The following is a 14,529-nucleotide window of genomic DNA, read 5'->3' as shown; positions in this document are numbered from 1 at the left end:
AATAGACTCGTTACTCCTATTTCTTTTCGGCTAGTTTTCATTCATGTCATCGTTCAAAAAAAAAAAACTATCCAGATAAATTGCGCCATCCACATAGAGTGAATTTGGTTGTGGTTGGATGAGAAGTATAAACATATACCATTCCGACACCCTATTGGTTTGTACACGATCCATCACACCTGCACGTGACATGACACAAATCACGTCACACTCCTGGCCATCGGGGAGAACCGGGACATTCCCGGTGGCCCGATCGCCGAAGAGAGGCAGACCTCCCGCACATTATGCGCAGGGGTGATAGCGTTCCGGCACCACGCCGGATTTCCGGCGTACTGTGGCTGCGGGAAAAAAAAAAAAATCAGGTTCGCGGATATTGATCTGTCATTTCTCTGAGATGTGCAGGTCAGAGAGCAGCTTGACGCTCAACGACTCAAACAAGTCACATTCTAGCCGATGAGCCAATCAGAAGTAGGGAAGGGGCGGGCCTTGTGTCTTTGTCAAATAGATTGATACAGGTTAAGGCAATGCTCCATGCGCGAAGGTGTTTTTAGCTCCCATACTGTACAATTGTCTCCTACTGGCAACTCAAACCGTAATTCATGGATATGTTTATGAAGCCAGGGGAAGACATTAAGGATTTCGATAAAGGCATATTTACAGGGCTCGCAAAATCGCTAGCCCGACGTCCCGGAGCTATTGGGTTTTCCAGTCGGGCTACCAACATTATTTGACCGGCTGCCCGACGGCTATCCTGAAGTAGAGGGCTCATGGGGTCCTTAAAACTCAATTTAGTTGTATCAAATTTAAGGCCATAAAAAGTGGTAAATATTTTAAATAGTAAAAGAAGAGGATTAATTATTTTAAGAGGTCTTACAGTTGGGGACGGAAAGACGAGAATCGCGATAGAGCTGGATTAAACTTTAAGAGGCAATGATTTCATTGAATAAATATGCTCACTGCACTTTCAAAGTCAAAACGCGGCACTGTTGTCTTTATATGAATGTATCTGAAGGGAAGCGACTGTCCTCAGAAACGTGTCGTTGGCATTTTCATTTCATGACTGATAAAACAGCGTTAATGCTGCTTTGCTTTCAGCCATTCTTAGGGAAACCGTAATATTTCAGCGCTCCTAAAGCGCCCCCTCGTGACATAGAATTAATTTGCACGTCCAAATTTTTAGCTGTTTTTGGTCAGATTATTGCAAATCTCGACCAATGTTTTTTATGCAAACAGAGTTGTAAATGTGAAAGAAGTTAATGTGCTTTCTAAAAATCTAAACAATTAGGACATTGTTTTAAATAAATGTTATGCATTATATACTTGATTTATTCATTTTAATGGGATAAAGGCTGAAATGCCAATATATAAGCTTTTTTTGTAAAAAAAAAAAAAAAACCTTTATCTGACTGAACTGAACCAACAAGTTATGTGTTAAAAGTGCGTCGCATACATAGTACCTCCACCTAGGGTGACCAGACGTCCCGAAAAATTCGGGACAGTCCCGAAATCTAAGCTGCTGTCCCGAATCCCGAATCCCGCTCTAATTGTCCCGAAAATTATACTGAAGCAAAATCTTAAATAGTTATTGTCTGATAAAACATAAAAAACTGTCCGTGGAGCGAGGTTGAGTCATCCTGCAGCCTGGCAACCAGCCCCCGCCGGCTGCTCATTGGCTGAAGAATCTTGTTTTTTTTTTTTTTTTTTTAGATATACCGTAGGCGCGCATTAAGATATGCACTGATAAGCAAATTTTCATTCATGAAATTGATATGGCTGGTGTACCGGAACCCCAACATGCTGCAAAAAAGCTAAAACATCCATGGATTGCAAAAGCCCTGCATGATGAAAGTAAAGCGTTCTGCAAAGTGTGTAGGAAAGAGTTTGGTGTCAGACCGGTCGAGGGCGAGGCACCGTGTTCAAAATAATACTTCTATAGCCTACGTATTAGGCTATATCAATTTATATGCATATGTACTTGTTAATAAAAATATGATTGGTTCATTAACTTCAGTTTGAAGTATAAAAATAGCCTAACGTTACTTCTAGATTATATAAAATTATATGTATATGTAGGCTACTTATATTAATAAAAACATGATTGGTTCAGTCACTTTCGTTTGAAATTCATTATCTTTATTATTCATTATTCATTACCCCCCCCCCCCCCCCCGTCCCGAATTTCAACCAATCTCATCTGGTCACCCTACCTCCACCCCACTCACCTCGGGGGGCAAGGGAAAAAAAAGTTCAGGCTCAGGAATTTTTTCCACTATCAGGCCTGTATGCGCTATTTTAAATGACATTCGAAACTGCAAATAGTCCAAAAGTATGACGTGGCGGAATCAGTCACCCGCACAGCGCGATGCAAAGTGATAAATAGCGCAAGTTCAAGTTGCTTGACGCATTTAGATTTAACACAGAATTGTGTTTGGCAGTTGTGTGATATGAGAACATTAAAGGTTCTGTAGGTTCTGCTGGGCTGCTGAAAACAGCTGCATGAGGAGGTAAAGTGATAAACGTCAATACATAATTACTGTCATTTTTTTATTAAAAATTTCATAGTTTATTATTATGAATTATTAAAAAAAACAACCATTGTAAATTTATTCTTGTGACGACATCTTACTAATACTAGTCAGTTAATATCTGGATTTTAAGCAATAATTTCTTTCTTTTTAAATATTAAGTTGTAATTCATTTTAATTGGAGTAAAATGTTAATTCAGTAAGAGCCTGATTAAAGATAAATATCAGTGCCTTATATAAATGAGGTGTTTACTATACATATTAAAGTTCTTAAAGGGACAGTTCACCCAAAAATAAAAATTTTCATTATTTACTCAACATCATGTAATTTCAAACCTGTATGAACTTCTTTCTTCTGTGGAACATAAAGGAAGATACTTTGAGAAATTCAAAAATTGTGTCTATAGAGTAGAAATCAAGGGTAAACAAATATGTTTGGTTACATTCTACAAAATATCTTTTGTGTTCTACAAAAGTAAGTAATTTTTACAGAATTTCTTAGCAATAAAAGTCCTGCATTCTAGCTCAAAATCAATGCTTTACTGCATGCATTTTTATATGACAAAAATGCATTATTAATTTTATAAATTATTAATAAAAGTCGCATTTGAATTCAGTATCTAACATTATTTGATTCTGTCCTGTTTTATTCATTCATTTATTTACTTTAAATAAAGGCCCTGCACTCCAGCAAGGATATAGCCAGTGTTCGGGTCATTACTCAAAAAAGATGATTTCTTACAAGTTATTATTTCTCGACTACTTGCTTATTTATCAAACGGGTGCTTTCTCTTCATCCTCTGCAAATGAAGCTATAGTAGGTAGTTTGATAGAAAGACGTTTGAATAAATAATAGTTTGCGATTGACAACGCGATTGACAATGTTGCGATAACAATACTTATAGGCAGCAACTAATCATCATATCTTCCGCTCCATGAAACAGGTTAATGCTCAGTAGTACACATTTATGGTTCTTTAATGTAGCCTATTTGCATTGTAATAAAATGCGTTTATTTTCAATGGGCAAATATGCAGCTAAAACAGGTAGCCTAGTGCATTCCAAAATTTTCAACATTAACATTTTAATATAACATAGTCACTATGGCCTTTAGAAATGTTTTTTGGGGAGGTGGGGTAGTGCACAATAGGCCCCTGTGGCGCGGCCTAAGCTTTGGTCCTTAATGGCATTTTTTTTCCCTTACATTACTTTTACTTTTTTACTTTAAGTAGTTTTGAAACCAGTACTTTTATACTTTTACTTGAGTAAAAAGCTTGAGTTGATACTTCAACTTCTACAAAAGTCTTTTTAAATCTTAGTATCTATACTTCTACTTGAGTAATGAATGTGAATACTTTTGACACCACTGCTGGTAAGTGGTGTTTTCACCAGATTTTATGTTACTTATTATAAGAATGACGTGAAGAAATGAGATTATGCACGAGTATTTATACTTCCCTATCAGTCGGTCTCTTCGACGTCTCGTCGAGACCGACGAATTGGGATATCGCCTGGATAGACCAATCTACTTCGTGTGTATACAAACGAGCCAATGAATATTGGCATGCATGATTGCAGCCAGCTGCGGCTGATCACAGCGTGAGCATATAATACGCAGCAGGTGCATGCATCATCCAGCTTTCGCTTCGGAGCTGGACCATTCTGTGTGGGACGAGTCAGAAGCAACACTACCTCCTTTCCTTCTCTTTTGTGTTGGCGGCACGGCGCTTCAGCGGCGTGGTCTTCCGTGTCGAGTGGAAGCACACAGCTGGTTTTCACCATCCACCTTCTGTGTTGCTGCGGCCATTTCCCCTGTGCGCCTCAGCACTAAAACAGCAAATTCCTATAAGAGCAATTTCCTTAAAGAGTGAATTTCTAAAGGAGCTCCGCGGGTTGAGCGTCTTTTTAAAGACGAGGCGTCATGCCTTTCTCCCCGTGCGTTTCTGGGTGCGGCCGTTTCCTGGCGCCGGGTGATGGCCACGAACACTGCCTCACGTGTCTGGGCTTACAACACGCTGAGGCAGCGTTCGTGGATGAGTCATGTCCCCATTGTGGGAGGATGACCATCGCGGAGTTGCGGACCAGACTCCGTTTCCTGCAAAGGGGCGGGGTTCCAGTCCCTCTGCCCAGAACGAACGTTCCTCCAGGCAAACGCCGGGGGGGGGGGGCGTTGTCGCTGGAAGCAGAGGGCTGCCCGGTCTGACGGTGACGGTGAGGAACTCCCCGCCCATTCCATCGGCGGGGGCTCCTCCTTCCACCGACGCTCCGTCGCCACCGGGGCTCTCAGAGGAGCGGGTTGGACCTCCCTTAGGGGTACCGCCCGTTACTTTTGGGGCCCCCCTCGACGAACAGATGTCGGTCGCAGCATCGGGGGGAGAGCCAGACCTCTCTGAGGAGGAGGACGGCACACTGTCGTCCACTGGGCGATCAGCGGTGCCCGATACTGACCCGGAGATGATGGCTATGCTTGCCCGGGCCGCCGAGAGGGTAGGGCTTGAATGGAATCCTCCATCACGTCCCGACCCCTCCCGGCTGGACGACTGGTATCTCGGGGTGGCCCACGCTGGTTCTCAGCGCCCCACCCCAGTACCATTCTTCCCGGAGGTGCATGAAGAACTCACCCGAACGTGGACGGCACCTTTCACTGCCCGAAACCGCTCGAGTGGGACTTCCTCCCTAACCACCCTCGATGGCGGTCCAACGCGGGGATACACGGCAGTCCCGCCGGTGGAGCGTGCGGTTGCGATGCAACTGTGTCCGGGCGCCGCTTCCACCTGGCGGGGCAACAATCCGTCGCTCCCGTCCCGGGCCTGTAGGCACTCGTCGGCTCTGATCGGCAGTGCCTATGCGGCCTGCGGCTCCGCTGGTTCCGCCCTTCACGCTATGGCGTTGCTACAGGTGCATCAGGCCCAGGCACTGAAAGACCTGTACGAGGGTGGTCATGACCCAGAAGTTCGCTACGTGCGACGAAGGTGACCGCGCGGTCTCTGGGTCGTGCCATGTCCACCATGGTGGTCCAGGAACGCCATCTCTGGCTGTGTCTGGCGGATATGAGGGACTGCGATAAAACCAGATTCCTCGACGCTCCGGTGTCCCAGACCGGCCTCTTCGGCGACGCTGTGGAGAACTTTGCCCAGCAGTTTTCCGCGGCCAAGAAGCAGACTGAGGCCATCAGTCACATCCTGCCCCGGCGTACAGCTGCTGCCTCCACCCGTCCGCCGGCGGCACCCCAGTCTGCTCGTCGCCGAGGGCGGCCCCCGGCTTCCGCCTCCGCTCCACAGCAGCCTTCACAACGGCGCCGTGGAGGCAGTTTCAGGGGTTTGGACGGGCCCCCAGCTGACTTGGCACATCAACTGCCTCGAGTTGCTTGCAGTACGTTTCGCCCTGCTCCGCCTCAAGGGGCACCTACGTGGCAAACACGTGCTGGTCCGTACAGACAATATTGCGACCGTTGCGTACATCAACCGGCAAGGCGGTCTACGCTCCCGTCGCATGTTGCAACTCGCCCGTCATCTCCTCTTGTGGAGTCAGAAGCATCTGAGGTCGCTTTGTGCCATTCACATTCCCGGGTTGCTCAACCGTGCGGCCGACGAGCTCTCACGAGCTGCGCTTCCCGGAGAGTGGAGACTCCACCCCCAGTCGGTTCAGCTGATTTGGAGACGCTTCGGCGAGGCTCAAGTAGATCTGTTCGCCTCCCCGGAGACAGCCCACTGCCAGCTCTTTTTCTCCCTGACCGAGGGCACACTCGGCACGGACGCACTGGCCTCCGCAAATATGCGTTTCCCCCAGTGAGCCTTCTCGCACAGACATTGTGCAAGATCAGGGAGGACGAGGAGCAGGTCCTTCTGGTAGCCCCTTACTGGCCCACTCGGACCTGGTTCCCCGAACTCATGCTCCTCGCGACAGCCCCTCCCTGGCAAATCCCTCTTAGGAAGGATCTTCTGACTCAGAGACGGGGCACCTTATGGCACCCGCGTCCAGACCTCTGGAAATTACATGTCTGGTCCCTGGATGGGACGCGGAGGTTCTAAGTGACCTACCCCAAGGGGTAGTTGACACTATTACTTCGGCACGAGCGCAGTCTACTAGACATGCCTACGCCCTTAAATGGAACCTGTTCGTTGATTGGTGTTCCTCCCGGGGAGAGGACCCCCGAAGATGCCCGATCAGAGCCGTGCTCTCCTTTTTGCAGCAAGGGTTGGAGCGTAGGCTGTCCCCCTCAACCCTTAAAGTCTATGTGGCTGCTATAGCTGCCAACCACGACCTCGTAGAAGGAAGGTCGGTAGGGAAGCACGACCTGGTCACCAGGTTTCTTAGGCGAGCCAGGAGGTTGAATCCCACTAGGCCCCCTTCCGTGCCCTCTTGGGACCTGTCGCTAGTGCTCACAGCACTGCAGCAGGCTCCCTTTGAGCCTTTGCAGTCAGTTGAGCTGAAGTTTCTCTAAATGAAAACTCTGCTCCTGCTTGCATTGGCTTCCATCAAGAGGGTAGGAGACCTGCATGCATTTTCGGTCAACGATTCGTGCCTAGAGTTTGGCCCGGCGGATTCCCAGGTAACACTGAGGCCCCGGCCTGGTTATGTGCCCAAGGTTCCCACGACTCCCTTCCGGGACCAAGTGGTGAGCCTGCAAGCGCTGCCCTCGGAGGAGGCAGACCCAGCCCTGGCTTTGCTTTGTCCCGTCCGAGCACTGAGATGCTACGTTGACTGGACACAAAGCTTCAGGACCTCAGACCAGCTCTTTGTGTGTCATGGAGGCAGGCAGAAGGGGAATGCCGTCTCCAAGCAGAGGATGGCCCACTGGATAGTGGATGCCATTACCCTGGCCTATCAGGTTCAGGGTGTGCCCTGCCCCCTCAGGCTGAGAGCACACTCGACTAGGAGTGTTGTATCCTCCTGGGCATTGGCTCGCGGCGCCTCGCTAAATGACATTTGTAGAGCGGCGGCTGGGCGACCCCTAACACGTTCACTAGGTTCTATAGCCTTCCTGTAGACACAGTCTCCTCCTGTGTTCTCACCTCAAACGGGTAGGCACAGAGAGGCCTCGGGTCGGCTTGCTATACTGCTCCAGAGTAACCTAAGAGTAGCTCTGTTGAGCTCCTCCGCTGAGCTTGACAGCTGACGTAGCGGAACGTCAGGCGTCAGGCCCTCACTCGATGAATCCTTCAGAACCTGAGAGGGCTAGGCTCTACGTAGAGACTTAATTGCATCTCTTACAAAGTCCACATTGCACCCCAGAGGCTATGTGTTTCCCCGGTAGTACTTCTACCAGTATACGAGGGTTCAATCACCTCCAATTTTCCATATAAACCTAATTGAGTATATATGTGTATGGCTCCGAACCTCCTGTCGGAAGGACGTGAGCTCCGCATATTCCCAGTTAGGAGTGTAAATATTAATTGATTCGTATCGATGCATCGATTATGCAGCCGCCGATTCAATGCATCGATTCGTCCGCAAGAATATCGATTAATGTGTTTATTTTGCCGCCTGTTTGTTCACTTGTCTATTTTTAGAATCCGTTCCGACCTTTCTTTTACTGTCTATGGCTCCCATGTATTAAGCGCACTACCTACTCCTGAGCTGCGGGTGGCACTAACCTCACTGTCTTCTTCTTCACACGCGTTACTTTCGTTTCACAGTCCGTCTATGATGTTCATGTTCACAGACCTCACGTTGTTGTCTGACTTTCAAGAGCAATGATTTTGAACTGATTTTGTGGAGTAGTATTCTATTTGCAGTTCATCTACTGCAGTGGATGTGTGACCATTACCTCTTAATAAGATGCAAATTGTATTTTCAAAATGTTACCAATTTTGTATGAAAGAAACTTTTTTAAAACGATGAATAGGCTAATTGGCAATAGTAGACCTGCACTATAAGGTTTTTTTTTTTTTTTTTTTCTTATTACAATTTATCTGATTGCACTTTGTAGATGCAGTAACTTATATTTGCTGTTCTATTTGCAGTGCATTGAGCACAACTGCTTTAGTGTAACATACACATTATGTGAATAGAATACTGTTTCTGTATTCTCAATACAAGGCAAATTATTTACCATTTTTGTTGATTTATTTGAAACTTAATAGAAATCATGTAAAAATATCTAATATTGAATCGAATCGGATCGAATCGCATCGTATCACAGGGAATTCTGAAGTATCGAAAATAATCGAATCGTTGGCTTAAGAAATCGGTATCGTATCGAATCGTCTTGAAGGCTCCGATTTACACCCTTTTCTCAGTGCTCCAGTTTCACTGAAATGGGTGGTGCTGAGTTATACAGTGACTGGCTCTCCTTGATGCGAGCCCCTGGCCAAAGCCAGTAACGGGACCCAGGGGGGCCCGCTCAGGACACTGGAAGGGACAGCAGCCACGGCGCTTTGTTAGGGATCCCAATTCGTCGGTCTCGACGAGACGTCGAAGAGACCGACTGATAGGGAACGTCTCGGTTACGTATTGTAACCCTCGTTCCCTGAAGGAGGGAACGGAGACGTCTCGTCCCGTCGCCGCGGCTCCTGTACCACCGCTGTACGGCCGGGCCTGTCCCAGCTCCTCAGCGAAACCTTGATGATGCATGCACCTGCTGCGTATTATATGCTCACGCTGTGATCAGCCGCAGCTGGCTGCAATCATGCATGCCAATATTCATTGGCTCGTTTGTATACACACGAAGTAGATTGGTCTATCCAGGCGATATCCCAATTCGTCGGTCTCGACGAGACGTCTCCGTTCCCTCCTTCAGGGAACGAGGGTTACAATACGTAACCGAGACGTTTTTTATAGCTTGTGCATGTGTAGTCTGCTCTGAAATAGCTGCCGATAATGTTAATGTCATCATGTAAACAAAGGTGCATTTTCACTTCGTGAATCCTTCTTGCATTTTGGGGGAGAAAAGGACGTCATGGGCATCTTGGGTCTGTGTTTTTCTTTGTTTATGTAATGCAGGGCTCGCAAAATCGCTAGCCTGATGTCCCGGGCTACTATGTTTTTCAGTCGGGCTACCAAAATAGTTAAATGGACTGCCCGACGGGCTATTGTAAAGTAGAGGTCCTTAACTCCTCAATTAGGTTGTATCAAATTTAAAGCCATAAAAAGTTTTATATATGTTAAATAGAATAAGAAAAGACTCAATTATAAATTAGGAGGTCTTACACTTGGGGACGGAAAGAAGAGAATCGCAATAGGGCTGGATTAAACTTCAAAAGGCAATGATGTCATTGAATAAATATGCACGCTGCAAGTTTCAAAGTCAAAACGCGACATGGATGTCTTTATATGTACGTATCTGAAGGGAACCGACTGTTCTCAGAAACGTGTCGTTGGCATTTTCATTTAAGGTCTGATAAAACAGCGTTAATGCTGCTTTGTACACAGCCCTTCCTATGGAAACCGTAATATTTCAGTTCTCCTAAAGCGCCTCCTCATGACTGAGAATGAATTTTTATTTCCACAGTTTTCAGCACTATGGTCAAATAATTGCAATTATCGACCTACGCTTTTATGCAGCAAACACAGAGTTGAAAATGTGAAAGTTGTTTAGTTACCACTCCCGCAGCAAAATAAACTGTTTTGAACAGCTGAACATAGCTGGATACTGAAAAAATAAAGTGGATAGAAGTGGTAAACTGGTAAACAGCAACAGCTTTTGATCTCACTTTATTTTCACAGATTAGCTATTTGAGCCCTTCAAATGCAAGCTTGAATTATGGCACATTAAGTGTAAAATGCTATTTATTCTTAGAATTTCGTGAAATTTGAACATGTGAAAGCTGAGACTTTGTTTCATATCACAAGCAATGTTGCCAGTTTGGTTTAAGATTTACATGGGCAGAGTGAGAGCATGAGACAGAGCCTGAAAGCATGTCTCATGCCAAATGCGTGAGAGTTGGCAATCCTGAGATGATTATTATTAATGTTTAGATATATTAGCTGAAACTGTGTGAAATTTTGTTTTTTATGAACAAACCAGCCAGAAAGTATGAAGAACACAGAGAGCAACACAGAGAGAAGGAGTGAAAAAAAAGAAAATGAATGAATGAGGAAGGAAATGAGAAGGGCTTTTGTTTAGAGCAATAAACAAATGATGTGACGTTGAATGACGGATGAAAGCATATATAAAAATCACATTAAAACTGCAGACAGAAACATCAGACTCAGGACAGAAACACACAACCTCTGAAGTAAGAACAACTCACATCTTCATTCTTTAACTAGGATTAGACCTTTGACATGTTAACATTGTTTTAATCATTGTGTGTGGTGCATTTATCTTCATGTTAAAATGGATTTTTAATTATCGCTTAAAAAATATTCTGTGAATATTTGTAATCTGTTGATCTGTATTTTTTCTTCCTCAGAAATGGACCAAACTTTGTTTTTCATTCTTCTTCTCATTGGTGAGTGTGTTTGTGGTTTTATTTATGGTTTCTAGTTTCTAGGTTTGATCCTGTTATGAAAAGCATTAAAGCAAAGCCTCTCTTTCACAGCTCTGTGCTCCATATCTGAATGTGTTCAGCGTCAGTATCACTTTATATATGAGAACAAGACCTGGACTGAAGCTCAGAGATACTGCAGAGAGAAATACACAGATCTGGCCACCGTTGACAACATGAACGACATGAACGAGCTGAAGAAGAGTGGGAATGTTGGAGGTGTTCAGAGTGTCTGGATTGGGCTGCAGAAGACGAGTCGTTATAAATGGCAGTGGTCTTCAGGTGAACCTGCGCTCTATCTGAACTGGGCTACTGGACAACCAAATGTCGGAGAGGATTGTGGTGTGATGTTAAATGGACAATGGCATGATTATCCATGTACTGCTAAACATTTCATCTGCAACAGTGAGTTCATTCATAGATGCACCATATATCAAATTTTAATGGAATAATAAACAGTATAAATATTTAATGATTGTGAATATTTGTTTTGAGACAGTTTTAATTTTGAGACAATTTCTGTATCAACCAAGTGTGCCGTACCAGTCCCTAAAAGTGAAGCCAAAAGTTTTTGATCGCCCCCCGGTGGCTGGCTGCAGTATAGGTCATAAACCCCACCCTCTCCATGTAATCTAATGGGACGTGAGCCAAACTAAATAATCGAATTACACTTCTAATACTTTTTTTCCCAAAGATGCTTTCCATCGTGTGTGGTAGCTCTTATTCTGCTTATTCATGTTCAATTGTTTGTTTTTCTAATAAGTTCGCTTTAAGGTAGTTATTTAATGCTACAAAAACGGGTTGTGGTGTCATGATTGTGATCTTGCGATTGGGTCTACAGGAGTTTGGGCGGGACTTTGATACCGCGGCTCCGCCTCACGACACTACTGCGCAGACTCTGGCCCAAAACAAATCTGTATTGCGCAGCGGCCATATTGAGATGCATTGGCTTCATTTTTCTATAGTGAAATTTATTTTTAGTGAATAGTTTTTTTACAGTCTATGGTATTAACTCATTATTTGCCAGAAGAAAAAAACGTTATTCACTGAACACACTTTGATCTTTTGTCTGATCTTTAATCCATACAATAATTTTGAAATGTGCACTGAAAGCGGCTAAAAATATTAAAGATCTAAACTGATCTTATATTATTAATAAATATACAGCTGTAAATAGATGCGATTCGGGTCGATATTCTCAGCCTTCAGTATCTCAACACAAACCTACAAGGGCTTTGTTTTTCATATGTAGATTAACTTCAGTCTGGTTCATGTAGGAATGGTTGTCCATTACATCATACACTATCATTGCTGAGAAATGTAATGAAGCAATTCAATAGTGAAGCTAATTCATAATAAAACTCACAGCACAGGATTGACATCAAGTTTATGTGATTGTAAGTGCCTGTATTCCATTTAATGCTTTGACTGCACATGGCTGGTTTTAGAGGGGTTTTGGCCACTTCAGCTAAAACCAGCTAAGACCAGCCAACCAGACTAGGCTGGTTTTAGCTGTTGTTTTCAGCAGGGCCAGCCAATCAGAATCTAGTTTTGAGACAGATCATGGTATAATGTAAAATATCTTGAACATTGTGAATATTCAATATATCAGCAGCTGTAGAAGCAGCTCAAGTCTTTGAATGATGTGTTTCAGATGTTTCCACTGCTGCTCCTGTTCACATACAAACCATAAACCAGTGTAAGAATAATGAACAAACATTCATGAATCTTTTTCTCGTTTGTTTTTCTTAAAGCAAACGAAGGACTCATCCTTGGCAATCAGACGATGAATTGGACAGACGCTCAGAGTTACTGCAGACAGAATCACATTGATCTGGTCAGTGTGAGAAACCAGAATGAGAATCAACAGGTTCAGCAGTTCATTAGTGATATAGGGTTATCTGGATTTGATGTCTGGATCGGTCTGTTTAGAGACTCATGGCAGTGGTCAGATCAGAGTGACTCCTCATTCAGATACTGGAGGTCTGGTCAACCTGATAATTTGGGAGGTAATCAAATCTGCACAATTGCTGACCTGAACGCTCAGGGACAATGGTTTGACACCTCTTGCAGCGATCAATATCCTTTTGTGTGTCATGAAGGTGAGTAGATCCTCACAAAACACACTCAATCCATCATCTCTTCCAGCCCTGCTGAAAAAACCAGCTAAAACCAGCCTAGGCTGGTTGGCTGGTCTTAGCTGGTTTAAGCTGGAAATGGCTGGTTTTAGCTGGTCTCCCAGCCTGGCCAGGCTGGTCAGGCTGGTTTTAGCTGGTGGTTTCCCAGCCTGACCAGCTAAGACCAGCCTGACCAGCCTGGCCAGGCTGGAAAAATGGCCAAAACCCCTCTAAAACCAGCCTGCCTCCCAGCTATGACCAGCTAAAACCAGGCTGGTTGACCAGCTAAAACCAGCCAACCAGCCTAGGCTGGTTTAAGCTGTTTTTTTCACCAGGGAGATCTCTTAAAGTTGGCGCTACATGTCTGAAATGACAAATTCATCCACAGTGTTTGTTCAGCATGTTGTTGTTGATCAGTCTCTCTCTAGTTTCTGCTTGTGGTTTGTTTTGTGTCCAGATAAACTGATTGTGGTCAAAGAGAATCTGACGTGGTCTGAAGCTCTGAGATACTGCAGACAGAATCATGTGGATCTGGTGTCGGTTCATTCAGAAGAGATTCAGCGGCGTGTGATGAACGTGGTTAAACGGGCGTCTACTGCGGCGGTGTGGTTGGGTTTACACAACTACTGCATCATGAACATGTGGCTCTGGGTGAGTGGAGAGATGGTGTGCTATCACAACTGGGCTCCAGGGAACGGAACCACACCAGAAAACTGCAGCCTCGAGAACAGAAAAGGAGCAGTTCAGTCTGGAGGAGATCAGCGCTGGATCAGCCTTCCTGAATCTCACAAACTCAACTTCATCTGCAGCAGATATTAAGAGTGAGGAACACACTAACGTTTACTTACATTAATGGTTTTCATAGGCTACTTCATAATGTTTCTGATTTGTTCTTTAGTAATGTCACAGTTCTGTCTGTTAATGACAATTGGTTTCTCCCATTATCTCCCCTTGTTGATCTGTGTAGCCTACTTTGGTTTTGCCCTCATCAGAGTTATCTGCCACACCTGTCTTAGTCATTAGCACTCTCTACTAAGTCCCCCTGAAATCAAAATTAAAGTTTTTTGGCTTTTAGTATGAATATATTACCCTTAAGATAATCTATAGTCTAGTGTGCTTCAAAACAAAGACAAAATTCGCGTTTACAAGATATGGGCATTCAAAACTTACAGACTTGTCACTTCCGCCAATATGAATCAACGATTTTGATGTTATCACCGTGCACTTCAGTTTCTCATCAAACGTTCTGTCCAATCAAATGCTCTCTAGAGTCCGTATTGTCCCGCCCCCTACACAAAGACACAATACACGGAGCAGATCATATGCGCTCATGTGCTATCGGCATGTATTAAACTACACAGCCTCAGCATGAACAAGAGTTTCATATTGAATCTGTGGGGTAATTTATTAGTCTGTGGCTGTTATAAGATACAAATGTGGCATTACCGAGCTTACG

At 44.6% G+C, this 14,529-nt stretch overlaps 1 protein-coding gene across 3 annotated transcripts in view; it reads left to right on the top strand.

Moving 5' to 3' along the window:
- Positions 1-14,523, top strand: part of LOC141333948 (C-type mannose receptor 2-like) — a 45,247-nt gene extending 30,724 nt beyond the window's left edge. For all 3 annotated transcript variants that reach the window (XM_073839101.1, XM_073839100.1, XM_073839099.1), the window contains 4 exons: positions 10,882-10,920; positions 11,011-11,361; positions 12,711-13,058; positions 13,531-14,523. In XM_073839101.1, the coding sequence (XP_073695202.1) occupies positions 10,884-10,920; positions 11,011-11,361; positions 12,711-13,058; positions 13,531-13,892 (1,098 nt within the window). In that variant the 5' untranslated portion in view covers positions 10,882-10,883 and the 3' untranslated portion in view covers positions 13,893-14,523. The remainder of the gene's footprint in view (positions 1-10,881; positions 10,921-11,010; positions 11,362-12,710; positions 13,059-13,530) is intronic.
- The last annotated feature ends 6 nt before the right edge of the window (positions 14,524-14,529 follow it).

The sequence above is a fragment of the Garra rufa genome, chromosome 4, assembly GCF_049309525.1.
Source record: "Garra rufa chromosome 4, GarRuf1.0, whole genome shotgun sequence".
In the NCBI taxonomy this organism is placed as follows: domain Eukaryota; kingdom Metazoa; phylum Chordata; class Actinopteri; order Cypriniformes; family Cyprinidae; genus Garra; species Garra rufa.
Note: the sequence above shows the minus strand (reverse complement) of the source record. Positions and strands in the feature narration are given on the sequence as shown.